The sequence below is a fragment of the Pristis pectinata genome, chromosome 1 (assembly GCF_009764475.1).
Source record: "Pristis pectinata isolate sPriPec2 chromosome 1, sPriPec2.1.pri, whole genome shotgun sequence".
In the NCBI taxonomy this organism is placed as follows: Eukaryota; Metazoa; Chordata; class Chondrichthyes; order Rhinopristiformes; family Pristidae; genus Pristis; species Pristis pectinata.
Genome location: NC_067405.1, coordinates 29,134,619 through 29,156,817, shown reverse-complemented (window position 1 = coordinate 29,156,817; position 22,199 = coordinate 29,134,619). Strand labels below are relative to the sequence as shown.

The following is a 22,199-nucleotide window of genomic DNA, read 5'->3' as shown; positions in this document are numbered from 1 at the left end:
ATTGCAGAACAAGCAAATTACAGGTGTGGTCATGGAAGCTGACAGCTGTAAGCCAAGGTCCATTTGCTAGAGAGCAAGTTTTAACTTCTGTTTTCAAAGGGGCTAGTGACATTCAAAGCAACCTGTCTTCCGATAGATTACTAGGATTGCTTAGGCGTTGTGATTTCATGAAGATAAAGCTGCTAGTCAGCAAAACAGTATTTGTTTTCTTGACTCTGCCATTCTGCTAATGTTCTCAGTGTCATCTGTTAGGTGGACAGCCCAGTTTATTTTTCAGAGGCTTCTATTTTTGCATGGTGACCACATGACAGAGAGAAGGAAAATACAGGGCAGTTGCTGAGCAGAAAATTGTGAATGCAGTTATTGGCATCACACTTGAATGAGCTCTTGATAGACAACGCACGTCCTTACTGGCCGGCTGCTCATAGATGGTAGCAAGAGCTATGATGGTTGGTTGTGGGGCATGTAAAAGACCACTGTGAACCTTGACACCTGGAATGTAAGTACTGCAGTGCTTCTTTAAAGCAGTGCAAGCATTGATGCAGCTCATCAACATGGCACTGTTGACATACAGCACCTGCCAAATAATGAGAAGGTGGTCAATATCAACCAGACCCATGTGGAAGGCTGTAAATCTCACAAGGCCATGTGATCACCTTGCTTTTTTTTGAGGAGGTTTGCAAGGTTGACTACACTTAGACAACTTTGTCATGTCCAAAGCTGGTGCCTCGGTCAATACTAGCTTGTCCATCTGGTTAAATTTTATTTTCTCTCTGTTAGGGTTGCAGTTATGGTAGAACTGAACAGTTTGCTAAACCATTTTAGAGGGCATTTAGGAGTCAAATTGGTGGTCTGCAGTCACATTCAGGCCAAACCAGTATGGATAACATATTTCCTCCCCTGAAGGCCATAGTGAACCAGCTGAGTGTTTACAGTAATCTGGTAGTTTTGTGTTCATCATTACTAGTATTTTTTTATTTAAAAAATAAATCAAATTGCAGAAGTCACCATGGTGGGAGTTGAACTGAGGTCTCTGAATTGCCAGTCCTAGCCTCTGCATTATTAGTCTGATAATTACTGTGCCAGACATTAAGATTTATCGTGGTACAGTTACTGTAGTTTTCAAAATGTACGTTCTACACAATATTTTCTTATAATTTAGTTTCTTTTTGTTTTATATCATTTAAAATTTAGTGTAAGATTGCAATAATAATTAGAATTCTTTTATTATTGTTGAAAAGCTCATTGATCTGTAGTTTAACTACTTACAATGTTCATTGATTTCTCCTATTATTTGTCTCTACGATTCTACAAGAGTTTTCTAAATCAGTTTCGCTAATTATGCCTGAGAATGACTGGAAGACATAAAGATAAAAAGACATTTTTTTCTACATTTGATTGTCACATTCTAGCTCTAACCAAGACTAACAACATCTTGAGAGATTAAAAAGACCAGCACAATGAACCATGTGAACCCATTTCCATGGCCAATGGTAAATAAAGCCTTTTCACAATTGAATTAGCCTGCATGTTATTGACAGCCACAAGAAGGAACACTCTTTATGACACCAGTCACTGTTGGGCTGGAGTGAAACATTCTGCATGGCAACTACATTGTCCAAGGAAAGTCAGGACAAAGTGAACTCCAGGTAAATGGGAGATGGGAATACCTTTTCTATTTGGGTACAAAATTGGAATCCAACCTGAATCCAGCACAACCATAGTCAATCCAAACCTGACCCAAGTTCTTATAATTTTTTTTCAGTATCTAACCTGACCAAAGCATTGATGTAACAATCCCAAACATGCTATTGATCTGTTTGAAGGCGAAACGCCGAATATTAATCAAGAACAGAAGACACGTTCCAAGTGTTACGGACTCAGTGAATGTCCCTTTAAGATAGAGTTAGTTGTGTGTGTGTGTGTGTGTGTGTGTGTGTGTGTGTGTGGCGCGCTTACGTCAACAAAAGATAAAGGACGTAATGACGTTGTTGGAGAAGTCAGTCGAAGTCGAAGAGAGCAAGAGAGAGAGAGAGAAAAGGGAGACTGACACCAGCCTGCTAGTTTTCTCTATCGATGGATGAGAAACAATAACTGTGTCTGCCACTGAAATCCATGTATGGAAATTGGAAGTAATCCAGTGGAGTTCACTTTGTTGCTGACCTGTAGAAGGAAACAGGTATTTATGTGGATGACTACGATTCGGATGCTTTTTGGGGTGAGGAAGTCACTACCGAGTAAACACTAAGGTGTCGTTTGGGTTCCATCGTGAAACATTTGGATTTCATAATTATCCTCTCTATGTTCTCTACATCTATGTCTTATCTTCAGACAATGGTGGTTGTTGAAGAAGCCTTTGCTCATGTTTCACCTTATGGCTTGCGGAACTGAACTTTAAGAACCATTCCTGGGACTTGGAGTTTGGGACTTTGCCACACACACACAAAGAGTTTAGTTTTGGGGTTAATGTTCAAGGTTTAACATTTTTACTTCTAACATACTAACATTTTCACTTTTATTTTTCGTATTATCATAAGTAGTGATTAATAAAATAGTTTTTGACACTGAATCATAACTCAGTGTTTCTTTTGTTGCTGGTTCGTAACACAAGCAAATTATCTGGAGCTAAATAGAATAGTGGGGTGGGTTGACTGATACAGACCCTACACAACCGTACCTGACCTGAGCTCAATTGTATTATCAGAATGTACACCTGATCCTACCAGAAGATATTGTCAGTCTTGTTTGGCTTGGTAGGTAGCGAAACTCTGCTTTTCTACAAGTCAAATTAGCACTAAATGTCCTCCAAACATAAGAATCAACTTGTTGGTGAAGATGAACATCAGCTTAAGAATAAACATAAGACAAGCAAATAAAAATATGGAAAGCCACAGGCAATCAGCAAAACTGCTTCTTGAGCAGCTAATTTTCATCAGTAATCCTTTTTTTCTAATGTTGTGGTATTAAATTTTCAAGACTGTAGATTTCAATTGGAAAAGTAGGCTTAAGAAATGATCCAATTTAAAAACTTATTTTAAACGCAGTGGAGCTCAATTTACCAATTGAGAATTCTCAGTTAGACTGTAGATAACAATAAATGACTCCAAAGGAGCAGTCAGATGCAACTTTGATGACTTCAGATCCAGCCCTTATGTTTGGCCCTTAAACTGAACTTTAATCTGAAACAATTCAAAAGGAATATATTTTTGAAAGGATCCTTTCGCAGTGCAGCTGTGTATCATATAAAAAAAATGAAATACTACACATTTATAGATACCCTGGAATATTAACTTCAGGGATTAGAGAATGTGATCCTTTGATAGTTAATTAAAAGAATGCAGGCAAGTTGATAACGAGATACATCGTACATGATCTGCAGACAAAGAAGAATTCATAAAGTCTAATGATATTTTTGTTTCTTTTGAAAGGTATAATATATCGCATTAACCTTCACAGTGGGTGTTGTCCATATTTATGAGTAAGCTATTGTAACAAGCTTGTCCTAATGGAACATCTTTTAGATGTTTACTCTTATAAATAACTATGGTTAAAAACAATTAATACAACTCCATAAACAGAGATATATCCAACAAATATTTTTCAAGTTACAAATATTAAAAACTTGAAATAATCCTTGATACATAGTGACTATTCAAAAGTTCAGACATAGCAGATCATATCAAGTAACAGCAGTAAAAGAAAGTCGCTCTGAAGTATTCAGCTTACCACTTCCGGAAGCAGCTTTGTAGCAAGGTCATGAATGGCTTTGCCAATAATGCAGACAGTTGATACAAGAAAAATAACACCCAAGATGACACAAGCTCTGTGGAGGAGAAATTCACATTGAGATGATAATCCATGTAAAAATGATACTACTACAGACTGTTCAAATTGATCTTTCCATGGGCTGGAAATGGGTATTCATTTTTTTTAGTACTTCTAGAATGTTAGAGATTGAATGCCAATTTTAATCAGGGATTATGTTGATAGCAGACATTAATACAAACAAAAAGAAGTCTTCAAAAAACAAAACTGTTCACATGTAACATTCATTAATACTTTAAGGACATTGAAACCAACCATTTTGGTGTAGGACCCTCTGGTTTTGCACTATTGTAAATTATGCTAGAATAGGTGAATTTTTATGTTAATAAATTATGGTTGTGAATTTTTATGAATATTTTTATGAATTTTTTACATTGAAACTCCCAAGATGGCCATCCTCTCACTTAAGGCATAGTTAAAAGTACTGTATATTCCTGCCATTTAATGCATAGTTAAAGTCAGATTTGTTCTGTCAAACAGTATTTGTTGTCTTTGTATACTCAGGGAGCCATCCCTCAATACGGTGTCTGGGGTTTTGTGCTCAAAAGCCTTCAGAACATCCATAGGTGTTGGAATATTCAATGGTGTCTTGTCAGTTGAGATGTGTCCTATTATAAATAGAAAATTCTATAAAGTTACTTGTCTATAATCAAAATATTGAAGTAATCTATGTAATTATAGCTACTGAAATTGTATTCTTGCTGTAATCTTTGTGCTAAAAGAGTATAAAACTTGAACGTATTTTGAGCTCAGTAAGATTCTTTTGTGAATTTGAGAGATTCTTCCAGGATGCCCATTTGTCATGGTCAGTCAAGACCTTTTACACCAGAGCCCCAGTCTCCGTGTGGCTTGTTTACAGTCACAACAAAGAGTACATTTCTTTCTCAGACTGGACTATTTTTCTTCATCACAATCAGAATCAAGTTTATTATCACTGACATTATGTTGTGAAATTTGATGTTTTGTGGCAGCAGTTCATGCCTCAATCTGCATTAGAAAAGGGGTAGAGAAGAAACTCAGTATAATTCTCTAGTGGACTGCAGCTATAATGAAAGCCAGAGCCCATCATGTAACAGGCTGGGGAAACAATAGAACAGGAAGGGCACAGGCAGTGTGTAAATGCCAGTTCAGTGGGGTGCTTAGTGATTTTGTACATTAACGTTTCTTCTTGTTCAAAGTTCCAGAATACTGCTAATGGTATTATGACACACAACTACTTCTGCTTGGATTGGTTCATGAAGTGCACAATATATCCCAAATTCAAGAGTTTTCATATTAATGGTCTTACCACCCTCTGTCCACATTTATCCTGTGGAACCACCTTTCAGTCTTAAGTAGAAGGACTGCAAGGATACGCACAAGCTATTTGCAGTGCAATTAGTGCCAGTCACATCATCTCGAGAACTATTTACGACAGTTCAGTAGGCATTTGTGATAAAGACCGAGTCATCATTAAGTAATCATTGCGACAATAGTCAGTGGATGAATCATATGATCAGATGATGATTCATTTGTTAAGCCTGTTGTTTTTAAATAAACAGAATGACGCTTGAATATTAAAAGTAAAAATTAAATTTCAGTTTTATGTTTTTAGGTTAATTTAATTCAGAAGTTGATTACTTGGACTTTTTTGAAATAGTTGACTCCCACACTCATTAAAGTAGTTGTAAGAGTGCTTTCAGTCAGTTGTGATTGGTTATTAGCTGCACATAGGATACAACCCCACTAGGGGGAGAAGAAAGATAAATTTTACTCACCCACACCTATCAACTACACAAGATCAACAAGGAAACAACATTTACTTTGGAATATTTAGGCAGTTGTCTAACATGACCAGAAAATGCAGGTGCTGCTGAGCTTCAGGCCCAGGCAATAGTTTATGGAAATTCATGGCCACAAAAGTATTAGCGTTGAATACCTATGTGCTGTCTTTGAGAGTGCAAACAAAATAATTGAGGTGGCAGCACGTGATACAGCAAGTTATCACTGACCAGTCAGTGGGCACAGTAGAATATCTGACTACAAGCTAACACCATCTCCTGCACGATCTCCACACAAGAAATGCACACCCATGCATGAGTTCTAATCCCTTTCTAAAACACAGAAATGTACATTCATTTCAGCATCTTGCTTTATTGCAGAGGACCACATAAGGTGGGAATCCAGCACAATATTTAGTAGAGCTGAAGGAAAGTTAAGATGGCAACTAATGCAGGATTATGTGTAAACTTGGAAGAAATTTTACCTTCAGCAGCTGTGTTAGTGACAAAGGAAAAACTGGATTTGTTTTCAATAATTATAAGCTTGTAACCCTTCTGTATTTTTCACCAATGAACAGCATTTTTGGTGACTGATTAGATCAATGGCTTCATGTTACCATCATTTGTAAATCATCCTATCCCCAGTTCTGTTTAATTAGAAAACACATCCATAATCATGAACTTTCTAGCCCATCAGATGACACATTCTATATTCCATCAAAGATGCAAAGTGTTCACGTTAAGGGCTGAACTGTAAAAGCAATAAATCCACCCAAATTTTAATAGTTTTTAATAGTCTGAATATTCCACCTAAAAGCCATCAATTCCATTTGAAACTGCTGATTTTTACTTATGTAACTGTGCAAAAGTTCAGGATTCCCAAGCACAGTCAGAAGTCAAAAACCTATGCACAGCCGATTACTGCTCTCAGGACAACTGCACTTTGGACTGTGCTAGGTTCAGGGAGGTTTCACTGGCAATGGGCTCATTCATGTTATTGGGAAAAAACAAGCATAGCCACAAAATTTACATGTGTTTTAATATTACTTTTAACATTGAATAGGTTTTGAATGATTGTGAATGTCAGGTCAATGTATTACCCAAGGTGACATGCAGCAAAACTAAATCTATAATCTAGATAAGACATCTTTATTAGTCACATGTACATCGAAACACACAGTGAAATGCATCTTTTTGCATAGAGTGTTCTGGCGGCAGCCCGCAAGTGTCGCCACGCTTCCGGCGCCAACATGGCATGCCCATAACTTCCTAACCCGTACGTCTTTGGAATGTGGGAGGAAACCAGAGCACCCGGAGGAAACCCACGCAGACACAGGGAAAATGTACAAACTCCTTACAGACAGTGGCCGGATTTGAACCCGGGTCGCTGGCGCTGTAAAGCGTTACGCTAACCGCGACACTCTAACAGTAGTAACCCCTCTGCTTTTCTCTCCTTGGGAAGTAATGTGAAACTGTAAACTCCTATAGCTCTTTATGTAGGTAAATTTGGCTGTCCCCAAAAATTCACCACCATCTGCCCTATGATGACATGCAAGCCATGATCCTAAGTAACAGTCGACCACAGACCCAATCCAATGCCAAGATTTTGTCATTATACCAACCCTCTTATCTATCCATACTCATGCTGGAGTGGAGTTAACTTTCAGGAAGAGTGAGAAATTGTTCCATCTCTATCAGCTCCATTCCTGAACTAACTTCACACTACCTTCCATCATTGACTTATCTTGTGCAGAGATTACTCGCATATGTGCAAGGCCAAGCTCCAAACCATTGTTGACTCCTTCACTGAAGAATACAAAAGGAAGCAGCTTACACAAAACACCTGGAAGACAAAGGTCACTTCATCAACCTACTCCCACCACACAACACTGCAGCATTAAGATCAAGATTCTCTTTAAAACCTGAGTCAGTGTGGATCACTTCTGATATCTGAGGAGCCCTCTCTCAGAAAAGCAGATATTAATGACAAAATCTACCATCAACTAACAGTGGCCCAGCTCCTAAGGAAAAGGATGTTCAAAGACCAAAACCTCAAATCTAGCACATGGTCAGTGAACCTGCCATGATCTCCATCATCCTGTGTGTGTTGGAAGCATCAGCAATCTACAGTAGGGCATCTCAAAGCACTGGAGAAATACCACCCATGCTGTCTCTGCAAAATCCTCTAAATCCATTCGTAATATGGGTGAATCACTATTAGCCAGACCAACATCCTCAGCATCAGGGCTCTGATCACGCTCAAACAGCTTTGCTGCACAGGCCATATCATCTGCGTGTCTGTTAAGACACCTGATGCAAGCACGCCAGTCCAAGCACCATCACAGCCAGCAATTCTGAGGTGAACAGAGATAATATTTCAAGGACATCCTCAAACCGCCTTGGAAAACACCTAACATACAGTGCTCATTAGTCATGAGCGGTAGCAAGTCATCTGCAAGCCTAATGGGCTGCCTCAGAAGGCAATGGCTAGATCTGACAACACCAATTGCTTTGGTGATTCCTCTTTTCTCCTTTGTAACATGCAGTCTCCTGTAGCTCATGATCTGGTAAATCAATCATTTTTATTGTGCATAAATAAGATTAAAATCACAGCTAATGTTACCATTTACAAAGAAAAAAATCAATGCAGTACTAATCCCTAGGGCCTAAAGATGTGCTAATAAAGTTCGTTTTCTTTAAATCAAATCAAAAATGTCCCAAGCTCAAAAACATTCAAACACAAGCAGCCCATGGAGCCACTTTCTTTGGCTGCTAATTTTATTTAACCACTATCAAAAGCATTTTAATCATCCATGTACGAAGTGTTTTTCACTTCTTTCTGCTCATTTTGGAAAGCAATTTTAAAATGGACAGTTCACCTTGCATTTTGCAACATATTTTGCAACATAAACGACAGTACATGAATGGCTTTCAAAGAAACTAGAAACTGAAATTATAAGTCACACCCCAAGGAGCAACAATATTTTGTTATATAAGCTGCAACAATATTATCCATCATTTACACAGCCTAAATCACATCAATGTCAGCCATCCATTACTTACAAAGTGACTCTGTCAGCTTTCAGTGCACAGAAGATTTATTGCCGAGCTATGTCAACCAATGCAATGGAGTTGGGGTGGAACATGTAACTCACAACAAAGTCTACAGGCTACTGAATAAGTTCAATACATTTTTAAAAAAAACAGGATCTATATAGTGCAGGAAAAACAAACTGCAGCAACTTCTAATAAAACAGGAGAAAATAGTGAATGAAGGAAAGTTATATTTAAATTATGTGTATGAAATCTATCTCAGACATTTACAGCAGTGTAGTCACCAACCTGAGTTATTAAGCCAATTATCCATTTATTTCCACCCTGGCTGGCTGAAGTGTTGGCATTAAATATACTCTTCTAGACTAAAATATAGGCACTAATTCACAGAATCAGATCCAAATTCATTCTGTTGAAAGTTGTTTGTTACTGGAAAACTTTGTGAAGATAACAATAAAAATGAAAAATTGTTTTAATTCACTACATTCTGTTGTGTGTATATAATTGCAAAATATAATGTATTCCTGACACTAAATTTGATTGTAAGATTAGCTTCATTTTTCCATACAGGCACAATAATTTAGGCACTACTTTAAAAATAATTAACAACCCACATTAGAAGACAATATAAAAATACCCAGAAGCTGTTCTTCTTCACAATACAAAAGTTTCATCTTTTACTGCTGAGCAAAAAAAAACATCAAGGTGATTCAAGATCCAAAGTGGCCTGTTGTTAGCTAATATCCAATTTTAGTTGGATGATAAATTATACAATTACTCTCATTGTTGCCAAAGTTCACAACTGAAGAATAACATTGTGTAGCACAGCACTCTTTATGTTAATGCATCCTGTGAACTGAAAAGCCAGAAGGAAAATTGCAGATCTCATGATCAATGTTGTAAGTCCCTGATCCCACATTCCAAACAAAAATCAATTTCATAGCCCACATACATTGTGCTTCAAGAGAATTTCTCAGCAATCTTTCCTTACTTAAAAGGATGGTATAGAGATGATACAGTATCTCCTTGTATTGGTTTGTTTAGAAAGTCATACATTGAAAGGTGCCAGGCATTAATATGGTCTGTGCTCAGTATGGGTCTAGATGCACTGCAAAATATCTGTCCTCATTTGACCAGGATAGGTGAATACCTGCAGAGTAGAAGTGAATCATCCTTGACACCAAGTGACTGCCTAAAAAGATCCTGCAATCCATTAATATCCTCTCCTTACAATTCTCTGCTGGTATTCACCACTGTGAGAAAAGGTGCTGCAAAGTGCTGTGATGTGCTGGATGTGGGCCCTGACCTTGCTTACTTTTGGTCAACTGGAGGAAATAAAACAAAGTAAGGCAAAGGGCAGGTAAAAGTAAATCAGCTTTTGAAATAATGCTGTAGCATCAGCTGCAGCTCCCTCCACTACAAAACAGAAGAATATGGGATCAAATCCCAATGCCGACACTGGAGAACATAATTAGGCTCATATTCCACTCCAGGAATGCTGCACTGTCTTCAGCACAAGTCAGGTGAACGTAGAAGAACCCTTGGCATGATTTCAAAGAAAACAGAAGTTTGTCCAAAATAATATTTATCCCCCTCGTCAACATTACTAAAAGTAGATAATCTAATTATCACATTGCATTGTGCTGCCTTGCCGCGCACAAAATCACTTCTGTATTTCCTGTATTACAATGACAACATTGTAAAAATTCTTAATTGGTTTTGAAGATGTGCCAGCACTGTGAAAGGCATTCAGTAATACAATCATGTTCTTGTTTCAAGTGGCAAGGCACTTAGGTGAGTGCCGAGGCTCTTGACTTCAACATATCATTGTGTGTCAAGCAAAACGTGATTCAATGTATGTAAACGAACCATCCCCTCTCCCCCGCCTATGAGCTCTAACCATCCCCTCTCCCCCGCCTATGAGCTCTAACCATCCCCTCTCCCCCGCCTATGAGCTCTAACTATCATTTTTTCCCCAACCTACAAACTCTAACCATGCTATATACTCAGAATCTGCCCACAAGAATCAACGTCCAGGATGAGATGAACCCCTACCTCTTCATATTCATTGGTGCAATTTACACATGGTCTTCTCAATATGTAAATATGGTTGGGATAGACATATGAGGAGGAAAGAAGTGTGATTAAATTCCCAGTCAGCAGCCACTTTATGTAACTATGTTAATATACAGCACACAGGTAATGAATAGTGTGTTCAGCATTTACAGCTTGACCTACTTCAATTGTCAAAGAACTAAAGTACAGTGATAGCAGCAGTTTAGAATGTCCTGTGAAAACACACGTATCCCTGTGTTAAAAGTAGTGAAATAATTTCTGGTGAGGTAGACATTAATGCACCGGTATGTTATGCCATTGACATTGGAATGTCAATCAGATAGCTTGGGATACTTGGGATAGTAGGGATACTGAGGAGCAGATTGGGAGGCAGTTTTTGGAGAGATGCGAAAATAACAGGGTTATTATAATGGGAGACTTCAACTATCCAAATATTGATTGGCACCTACTTAGTGCCAAAGTTTTAGACGGGGCGCAATTTGTTAAGTGTGTCCAGGAAGGATTCCTGACACACTACGTTGACAGACCGACTAGAGGGAATGCCATATTAGATCTAGTTTTAGGTAATGAACCGGGTCAGGTGACAGATCCATCGGTGGGTGAGCATTTGGGGGACAGCGACCACTGCTCCATAACCTTTAGAATTGTCATGGACAGGGATAGGAGCAAAGAGGACGGGAAGATACTTAATTGGGGGGAAGGCAAATTATGAGGCTATAAGGCAAGAACTTGGGAATGTAAATTGGGGTGACATTTTTGAAGGGAAATGTACTATGGAGATGTGGTCGATGTTCAGGGATCTTTTGCAGGATGTTAGGGATAAATTTGTCCCGGTGAGGCAGAGAAGGAATGGCAGAGTGAAGGAACCGTGGGTGACGAGAGAGGTGGAAGAACTAGTTAGGAAGAAGAGGGCAGCATACATAAGGTGTAAGCAGCAAGGATCGGACAGGGCTCGTGAGGAATATAGAGTAGCAAGGAAGGAACTTAAGAAAGGGCTGAGGAGAGCGAGAAGGGGACATAAGGCTTTGGCGAGTAGGGGTAAGGAGAATCCCAAGGCTTTTTTCTCGTACGTAAAGAGCAGAAGGATGGCTAGGGTAAAAGTAGGTCCGATTAAAGACAAAGGTGGGAGGATGTGCCTGGAAGCTGTGGAAGTGGGCGAGGTTCTCAATGAATACTTCTCTTCAGTATTCACCATTGACGATGCTGAAAACACTGTAGGTGAGGGTAATGTTCTAGAGTATGTAGATATTAAGAGAGAGGATGTGTTGGAGTTGTTAGAAAATATTAGGACAGATAAGTCCCTGGGGCCTGACGGAATATTCCCCAGGCTGCTTTGTGAGGTGAGGGAGGAGATTGCTGAACCGTTGGTTAGGATCTTTGCGTCCTCGTTGTCAACGGGGATGGTACCGGAGGATTGGAGGGTGGCGAATATGGTCCCCTTATTCAAAAAAGGTGGTAGGGATAGTCCAGGGAATTACAGGCCGGTGAGCCTTACGTCTGTGGTGGGTAAGCTGTTGGAAAGGATTCTAAGAGATAGGACCTATGAGCATTTGGAGAAACATGGACTGATTAGGGACAACCAGCATGGCTTTGTGAAGGGAAGATCTTGCCTCACAAGCCTGATAGGGTTCTTTGAGGAGGTGACCAAGAAGATTGATGAGGGTAGTGTAGTGGATGTAGTCTACATAGATTTTAGTAAGACGTTTGACAAGTTTCCGCATGGTAGGCTTCTTCACAAGGTCAGAGGCCAAGGGATCTGGGGAAGCTTGGCCGTGTGGATTCAAAATTGGCTTGCTTGTAGAAAGCAGAGGGTTGTGGTGGAGGGAGTGCATTCGGATTGGAGGGCTGTGACTAGTGGTGTCCCGCAGGGATCGGTTCTGGGACCTCTACTTTTTGTGATATTTATTAACGACTTAGATGAGGGAGTGGAAGGCTGGGTTAGTAAGTTTGCAGATGACACAAAGATTGGTGGTGTTGTGGATAGTGTGGAGGGCTGTAGAAGCTTGCAGAGGGATATTGATAGGATGCAGAGCTGGGCTGACAAGTGGCAGATGGAGTTCAATCCAGAGAAGTGTGAGGTAGTACACTTTGGAAGGACAAACTCCAAGGTGGAGTACAAGGTAAATGGCAGGATTCTGGGCAGTGTAGAGGAGCAGAGGGATCTGGGGGTTCATATCCACAGATCACTGAAAGTCACCTCACAGGTAGATAGGGTGATTAAGAAAGCTTATGGGATGTTAGCTTTCATAAATCGGGGGATCGAGTTTAAGAGCCACGAAGTGATGATACAGCTTTAGAAAACTCTGGTTAGGCCACACTTAGAGTACTGTGTCCAGTTCTGGTCGCCTCATTATAGGAAGGATGTGGAGGTGTTGGAAAGGGTGCAGAGGAGATTTCCCAGGATGCTGCCTGGATTAGAGAGTATGGATTATGAGGAGAGACTAAAGGAACTAGGGCTGTTCTCACTGGAGAGAAGGAGGATGAGGGGAGACATGATAGAGGTACACAAGATATTGAGAGGAATAGATAGAGTGGACAGCTAGCGCCTCTTTCCCAGGGGGCCAATGCTCAAAACAAGAGGACATGGCTTTAAAGTATTGGGTGGGAAGTTCAAGGGTGATGTCAGAGGGAGGTTTTTCACCCAGAGAGTGGTTGGTGCATGGAATGCGCTGCCTGGGGTGGTGGTGGTAGAGGCTGATACATTGGACAAGTTCAAGAGATTGTTAGATAAGCATATGGAGGAATTTAAGATAGAGGGATATGTGGGAGGAAGGGGTTAGATAGTCTTAGGTGTGGTTTGAAGGGCGGCACAACATGGTGGGCCAAAGGGCCCATATTGTGCTGTATTGTTCTATGGTTCTTATCCCTTACGTACCCCAGCAAAATTCTCTCTCTTGCTCCCTGGTGTGCACCTAATGTGAGACAGCATTAAACTTTCTGTCATCTCCATTCAAACTGGTCCTGACTATAGGTAACCTTTAACTTCAGAAAGAAGCTTATCTGTCACAGTTCCTACATACTCACCACCATAGCAACCTTTCAAAGTGATGTTCTGCCTCTGTAACAATACTGGAGCTATTGAAACTGGTTCTTATTTAATGAGAGCTGATATTCCAAATTATCTATGTACTATGACGATGAAGGTAAGAAATAGCATGACTGCACAAGGTCAATTCAAGAGAGCATGCAGACTCAGAGTTCAAAGAGCAGTTGTCCCTTGATTGCTCTAGCAATGGCCATGTTCACTATGACAGTATTTCTTAATAACCAATGATATCACAGCTTATAAATAAACCACAATCATATTACACAATTCAGGAGACAAGACATTAAGAAAGAAAATTAACCAATAACAATAGCGGTTAGCGTAACGTTTTACAGCGCCAGCGACCGGGGTTCAATTCCGGCCACTGTCTGTAAGGAGCTTGTACGTTCTCCCTGTGTCTGTGCAGGTTTCCCTGGGTGCTCTGGTTTCTTCCCACATTCCAAAGATGTACGAGTTAGGAAGTTTTGGGCATACTAGGTTGGCGCCAGAAGCATGGTGACACTTGCTGGCTGCCCCCAGGACACACTACGCAAAAGATGTATTTCACTGTATGTTGTTTCGATGTACCTGTGACTAATAAAGATATCTCATCATCTCATACTTAACAGAAACAAACTGGGAATAAAAGATATTTCATTGGAATCATATATCATTTCTTTCTGCTTCTAACACAATTAATAAGGAGTGACAATGTAGCATAACATGTTGATTAACACATGTTGTATGCCAAGCTACCAGAGAAAATGCATTTTTCAATTCATCACCATCTGTGGATGTATATTAGAAAACAGTACATTTCTGACAGACAAGGACCGAGGAAATCTAGCTGCAAAATGAAGAGTAAATGAATAATTTCTAGGGAATATTGGTCTAGTCATTGTCACATTTTAAGATGATTAATATACCTGCAATGTTTAATGCCTATATTTTTAAATACCTTCTTTTGAGCTTTTTGAATTGTTGAACAAATGAGACTTCACTCATTAGACCTAAAGGGGAAATGATAATGACATATTCTAATTTAGATAATATTAAATATATTCTGCTGGAGGAAAAAAATTATCATGCATCACTCTCAGTTAAATAATTCATATTTAAATTGCAGATCTAAATTTTAATTAAACAAAGGAATTTCCTAACCACATCTTCCACAGCAGGATGACAGGAAAAGTCTCCAGTAAAGGGTAATGAAAAATCTCAGTCAAGGCAGAGACCCCAATTTTTCTAGGATTACAGAGGTTCTGATATTTTTAGATCTAAAGAGATTTATTACATTTAATGGTTCTCTGTTTGAATAGAATGTGATTCACTAGCACTCACTAGCATTAGCAAAGCTTAAAACAATCAGGATGTGAAACTGGAGTAACTAGCAACTTATTGACTAGGTCCTGGCAAAATTGCCTTCAATGCATACATGCATATGTCCATAGAAAATGGTACCAGATGATGTTCACAAAACACAGCATAAACATACCACTACAGGAAGCAATCAGGAAGGTCTGCTCTTTCTTGACAGCTGTGTGAATTTCCACTGCAGCACTCAGACATTGAACGAATGTTGCTGGTGCTCAATTAAAGTTGGCACATTAGTTTTATATGAACATTACGCTGATATGAACATTAAATACGACTCCAGATTGATGGAGATTGTTGATCTGTAATTCATGATAAATTGAGCAGTGTCTAGGGCAAATGGTGCAGTCGTCGGACATAGTATTTGAAGGTGCTATCACTGATGTTTTGCTTGGGTCCACAAGTGGGCAAGAGTTGCTAGAAAGGATAGGCTGTAAGCTCCATTAAAGCTCTGTGCCAAGTTTGTGCTAAATCCTCTATTGCTGTTAAAGTTAGACAAGCTTCAAATGTTTTTCAATGTGCATACCCTGCCATCATAATACTTACAGAAGCCCACTGTAGTGGAGCCCATGCCTAATCTTGCCCCATTTGGAGTGAGTTGAAATTTGTACAACCTTTACCCTGACTGCTGGCCATGTAACCCATCATCTCACCATGCACAAGTTTGACTATGTGCAGTGTCTGAGAGTAACTGAACTGATAGCAGAGAGTTTAAGGGATGGTGAGTCTTCATGTTCACTGCCTTCTTGTTATTTTTCTATGAAGTAACAAGGATGCAGTTCTTGGGTATCTGAAAGGAGAAAAGGTCCAAGAGTAAGGTTGTGATGGGGTGGCAGGAGAAGTAGGGAGAGGAGCGGAGCACGAATACACCATCCACTGCTTGATAGTGATTATGGGATGAGGAGGGATAAGGCGTGAAAAAGAGCTTAAGATTGTTACTGAAATCTTCAATGATTTTGGCCCCACCACTCTCCACATCCCCAGAAATGGATGTTCCATTAACGGCCAGCACCAATTTCTCCCAGATAAGAACATGTAAGCAAGACCTCTTTCCTAAGGATTATCCCTGTTGTCCACAGTCAAGCGCTACCTTCTCTTGCAAGAGAATGTATGCAATATGTTTGTGTGATGGAATATTGTTGAATAGCTGGCAGTGTGTGCAAATCATGAGACATGGTTGTGAGACTCACAGTGAAAAGTGTGCAAGGGTGAATGGAGGATATGAACATTAGATGTGACTCCTGACTGATGGAGATTGTTGGTATGTAACCGATTATGAATTGAGCAGTTGCTGATGCAGTTGTGGGATTATAGTATATGAAGATGCTATCACAGACAACCATCTACGTGAAGTCACTGCGATTCTTGTGACACTGCAACAAGATCCTTTGAGCCCAACTTCTGGGACTTGAGTCCAATGATTAACTGCACTCAGCGCCCTTTCAACGCGTGTCTTGCGAGCATAATGATCTGTTAGCAAATGTTAGGACTGAAAAGCCTTATTATTGCAGCAGTAGTAGTTTAGGTAAACACCTACACTGCCATACAGGGGTCTTCGAATGCACTTTGAAATTAAAGTCTGTCACCCTGCTAGAATTGTTAATATATGATTAGCAGTTGTGAGTTACTTAACCATAATATTGCTGTACATCATGCTTTTCCAATGTCTGCTGATCCCTATCATTGCCTAGTTGACAGAAAATCTGTATCTGCCCACTTCCTGAACCACTATAATGCATAGTAAATTATAATTGAATTTTTAGAATTACTAGAGCTTTATGACATGTAGCATAGAAGTATAAATCACTTACACTATGCCAGTGCACTGGTGCTGAAGATACACATCTCTATTCAGCTTTTTTTTCAGGAAAGCAATGTTTTACTGAGCACAAAATTGATGAACGCAGTTATGGTTCGTTATTTTCATGCTGACATTTGTATAGCATGTGCCACCATAGTGCTGTCATTTGGAAGACTTCAGAGACATTTTGTGCTATTGTATATAAAAGGGAAATTCCAGTGCTAACTTTACAGCTTTTTTTGCTTTATCTTATAAAATGTATCTGTTTATTGTCCTTCCCTGATTTGTTATATTAAATACATTTTAAAATTCAGTTCAAAATTCAGTTCAATCAAAATTAATTGCTGTCATAATATATGCTCAAAAAATTCCCCTTCTATCAAAACCAAACATATACTAGTCCTTAATTATGTATAAGATATTCTATTATTAAGAATAAATGTTATCTTAATATAGTAGCTTAAAAGTGAATGAAATTATAATTTAAGTTATATTTCTATTTGATTCATTCTAAAAAAAATATAGTAATTAGCCATTTCCCTTCAGGAGATCTTCTGAAAAGAAATGTATTAATAAAAATAATTTTGTTTTCCACTCAAGGGCCAAACATCCTCCATGAGTTAGCTCATATCTAGCAACGGAGATTTTAATCAGACATTATAGCAACACTTTGGGACCAAAGCTACAATAAGATTAGTTTACATTCTTCAGTCAGGCTTGTTTATATCTTATTAAAAATAGCATACTTTAGAATACATTGCAAATATTGAAAATTTTTGCACCTGAATACTGCCATTTGAGCTTTCATGCACATAACAACTGACAATTTTTTGATAGTGTCACCAGAGCATGATAGAATCAAAAGTGATTAACAATCTACAAGTCTAGTGGTTAGAAAAGGAAATTAGCTTAAAATGATGTTAAAAGATTTGGTTGTAGACTTCCTAGGTGAAATGAGTTTACTAGTGTGGCTATTACAGAGACTTGGTTAAGGGCAGGACTGGCAGCTCAACATTCCAGGATTTAGATGTTTCTGACAGGATAGAGAGGGATGTAAAAGAGATGGGGGAGTTGCACTACTGATCAGAGAGAATGTCATAACTGCACCTAGAGAGGACATCCTGGAGGGCTCCTCCAGTGAGGCAATATAGGTAGATCTCAGGAATAAAAAAGGTGAAATCACTATGAAGGAGTTATACTGTAGGCCTCCTAATAGGCAGCAGGAGAACAAGGAACAGATCTGAAGGTAGAAAGACGTATAAGCAATAGGGTTGTTGTATCCCCATTGCCCAGCGTCTTCATATTTACATCTCTGTCATCTCCTGTTGGATGTGATGATGGAAGCTGCAGTCTCCCCCTCTCTTTGTTTAGTTGCACAGCTCTCTTTAACCCAGAGATTTCTCTATGGTAACAAGTTCAACAGTAGTTACTGGCTGTTGAGTCTGTTACCATAGACAAACCTCCAGGCTGGGGAAAATTGTGCAGCTGAACAAGGCAGACAACAACTTGTGTCCCATCCAACAGGAGGTGAGGAGAGAGACTGTAGGATCCAGACAGCCTGTCAACACATGGAGCAAATGCTGACAGTCCCCAGCAACAGCCGACACTCACCGAGATGGTCAGAGTGCTGCTCTGAGCCCTACATCTTAGGGCTGCATTCTTCACCCCAGCCTGCCCAACACTAGCCCTCACAGGCAACCTCTGCACATTTGCTCGGTAGTTCATTCAATATCAAGCCATGCAGCAATGAGATCACCATATCATTGCTGAGGGTATGCCAGTGAATGTTGGGGGTGTGCTCCTGATTCCCGGCACAGCAGCATCCCGTCAAGAGGATGTCTTTTTTTTTTAAAAGTGAGTGTGGCCAAGTTCCTGTGAGTGTTTGGACTCCAGGACCAACAGCCCTGTAACCTATCAGCACGCTATGGGGTAGCTCAAAGCTGGGTACCACTCCAATGCCAGGACAACTTTGGTTCTCTACTCCTCCCCCTCTCTGTAACTTAAAGCACACTTATTTTCCCCATTGTTCCCATTCTGATGAAGGGTCATTAACCTGAAGTATTTCCTCCATTTCTCTCTCCAAATTTGAAACAGAGTTGTTCCTGCTATCATCACAAGCATTCAGCCTAAATGGCTGGGAAATCTAAAGATAACACATGAATGGTTTGGCTGCACGAAAGTGGATTTGACATAGTAGTGCTCTGACATCAGTTGGCCTCATGCCATCATTCCAGTTTATTATCAAGTTAAAATTCAACCATTCACTGCATACTTTTGTCTACCACCAGATTACTCCAACAAGAACCGACACACAATATGACTCCATAAACAGATAATTCAGAAATTCTTATTTTAAATCAATTACTTTTGGATGTCTATGCTCGTTCCAGGCCTTCGCCTCTGATCCAAGGAGCGGAGAAATACATTCATGTTCTTGAATGTTTTCAGTGAGCTGGTTCACTGTTTTTCTTTGAACTTTATTTCTTACGTTTGGCCCAGCTGTTTCTTCCATTTAACAAAACTGTAGGAGTAGATATCATTTAATGCTGAACGGCTTATTATACATCACAACGATCTTAAAATCTAGCTCCTGTTTAAAGAAGTTTCTAGTGTTTTCCAGTGAACTCAGTTCATAAGTCCCATGAAATCCAAATTCTGCAGCCCTTCAATCATCCTGCTTTTTCCCCAGTGTTATGTTAAGCACCTAGTCTAAATCCCCCAGAACGAATAGGGCTGTGTTGAATCTTGCAAAGGACAGTGCAAATAATGTAGGAATGTAACTCAGGACAATAATGCTGTAGTTCCATCTCTGAGCTGTGCTCTTTTTGGGCACAGCATTCCCAACAGGAAAACAAGATTATGAGATATTCCCTTAACTTTCCAGTCTTGAATGGAATCAGAATTCTGTTACGTGACACAAAAAAAGCATTTTAGTAATTGAAAAGAAGACCAATTAAGTAATGTGCTAGTGGGGAATACTACCCCACAAGAGACTTTCTGAAATAGAACAGCACCAAGGCATGAGAGCAATGGCGCTGGGGAAAAGAGAGAAATTTGCATAAGAACATTAATATTTATTGCAGTTTGTTATATTGCAGTGTCACAGTATAATGTACCAGAACCTGAATGCTTCAGTCACCATAATCCAACACAGAAGTGATTAATATTTTGGTTTCAAAGGAATAATCTTAGTAAACAATAGGAACGATAAGAAATATTTATATGTCCAAGCAGCACTGAACCATGGCCAAGGCGTGCATAGATTAAATTAAATTAATTAATTACATCTTTGTGAATAGCAGTAAAGCCAAACTATAAATAGGCATGTCAGGATGTGATTTTTCAAAGCAATAAATGTTGATTACATCTCACGTGCATCGAAAAACAATAAATTCTATCACTGATAGTCAAAAGAATTCATAAATATAAATGTGTTTATTTTTCTTACCCATGCAATGTAACTGCTTAATAAAACACAATGATTTAAAGCAAGTCAGGTGCATATTATTGAGGTATGCGTATGCACATTTTATATTTTGACAGGTGATTACATAAAGCTTTTAATAGTGTGCTGTCACTGATAAATTATTTGTTTCTCTGGCTTTCATTTTCTGCAATCCTGAAAATTCAGATCCATAAATATCAGAATATATGTTTTAAAATATATGCTTATAAAATAACATTTTTAAAATAAATTCTGCCAAGCCCAAATCACAATGTGTTACTTGTAACCAATTTTGTCCAAATGTTTCTTCATTTACAGTTGTGTCAGCTTGTAAGTTGTGCTGTGCTACTTTCAGTATTTGTACTGTTCAACGGGAGGATTTCCCACGTTAGGGAGTTGCAGCAATTTACAACACAGAACTGCTAGCAAGTTTTAGCTCATCCTAAAAATTTTGTTGTGTATGCTGAGGCTTATTTTTCAGCATTATTCATCATTCTATATAAAAAAAATTACTTGAATCTAGAGTGTGCAATATTTGTGATTACACCTGGGTTGAATCAAGTAACTCAAAAACTAGTCATACACTGCTGGTCATGAATTACCTTTGCTTTATCAAAATTATTTTCCTACAGGATAGTCTCAGGGCAGGCATGGTAGTGTAGCGGTTAGCATAACGCTGCTGGCTACTGTCTGTAAGGAGTCTGTACGTTCCCGCCGTGTCTGCGTGGGTTTCCTCAGGGTGCTCTGGTTTCCTCCCACATTCCTCCCACGTACGGGTTAGGAAATCATGAGCATGCTATGTTGGTGCCAGAAGAGTGGTGACACTTGCGGGCTGTCCCCAGAACACTCTACGCAAAAGGTGTATTTCACTGTGTGTTTTGATGTACATGTGACTAATAAAGATATCTTATAAAAAGAGATCTTATCTTATCATTCCACATTGCAACATTACTCTGAAGTAAGTCAGCACGTTCCAAGCATTGGCCATCACTGGTCACTCTCCAAGCAACCCTGCTTTTATAGCATTATTTGACCTGCAGCAGGCCTCGTGATGCAGAACCCAGTTCAGCACTGGAAATCCAACAGGTAGATCAACTTTAATATTTTTTAAAATCAATTTATGTTCATGCCTCATCACTCAACCATGCTAATCCTGCCCTTCACAATTTCCTGATGAGCCCACCCACTGACCACGATCTCCTCTCCCACCCCTTGCCAAAGGATCCTTGGTCAACATCCCTTCAGCTTTGCACACACTCCTCCACTCCCAAAGGACCAAGAAAGCCTACACTCTCCCCTCCATGACTGCTAAACCCAGGCAGAGCACAAAAAAATAAAGAGAGGGGGAATGTAACTAATGTTCCCCCAGGAGCTGGCATGGATCTGATTGCCAAATGTTCTCTTTCTGCGACATTATAAGAATAAGATAAGCCTTTGGTCTCCAAGTACTTACCCCCTTGCCCACCCCATCAGCCATTACTTGCCCAATCTGTGGAAGTTGCAGTTCCCACATTGGTCTCATTGGCCATCTCAGAACCCACAAAAATAGGAGAGGAAGTAAATCCTCCTTGATCCCAAGGGACTGCCCAAGAAGAAGCTACTGAATTCTATAGGGCCAGGTCCATGAGAAAAGGCTTCTCATGCAACACCTTATTTATTGGCACCATAGAAATGTTAGCCCTTTGTTTTCAAAGAGGCAGGAAGCCTTCAAAATAAGTCCCCCAAAAAATAAATTATGAGCTACGGCAAAGGCAATTGTACAGTCTTCATTCAGTTAATATCCATTTAATAGATTGGAATAAATTGGTACTTTAATCAAACCATCAACTGGCCTGAACT

General features: G+C 39.5%; 1 protein-coding gene across 4 annotated transcripts in view; it reads right to left on the bottom strand.

Annotated features, from left to right (window-relative positions):
• tmem163a (transmembrane protein 163a) overlaps positions 1-22,199 on the bottom strand; it is a 116,682-nt gene that overhangs the window by 21,148 nt on the left and 73,335 nt on the right. For all 4 annotated transcript variants that reach the window (XM_052034022.1, XM_052033933.1, XM_052033756.1 and 1 more), the window contains one exon: positions 3,727-3,823. In XM_052034022.1, coding sequence (XP_051889982.1) covers positions 3,727-3,823 — 97 coding nt within the window. The remainder of the gene's footprint in view (positions 1-3,726; positions 3,824-22,199) is intronic.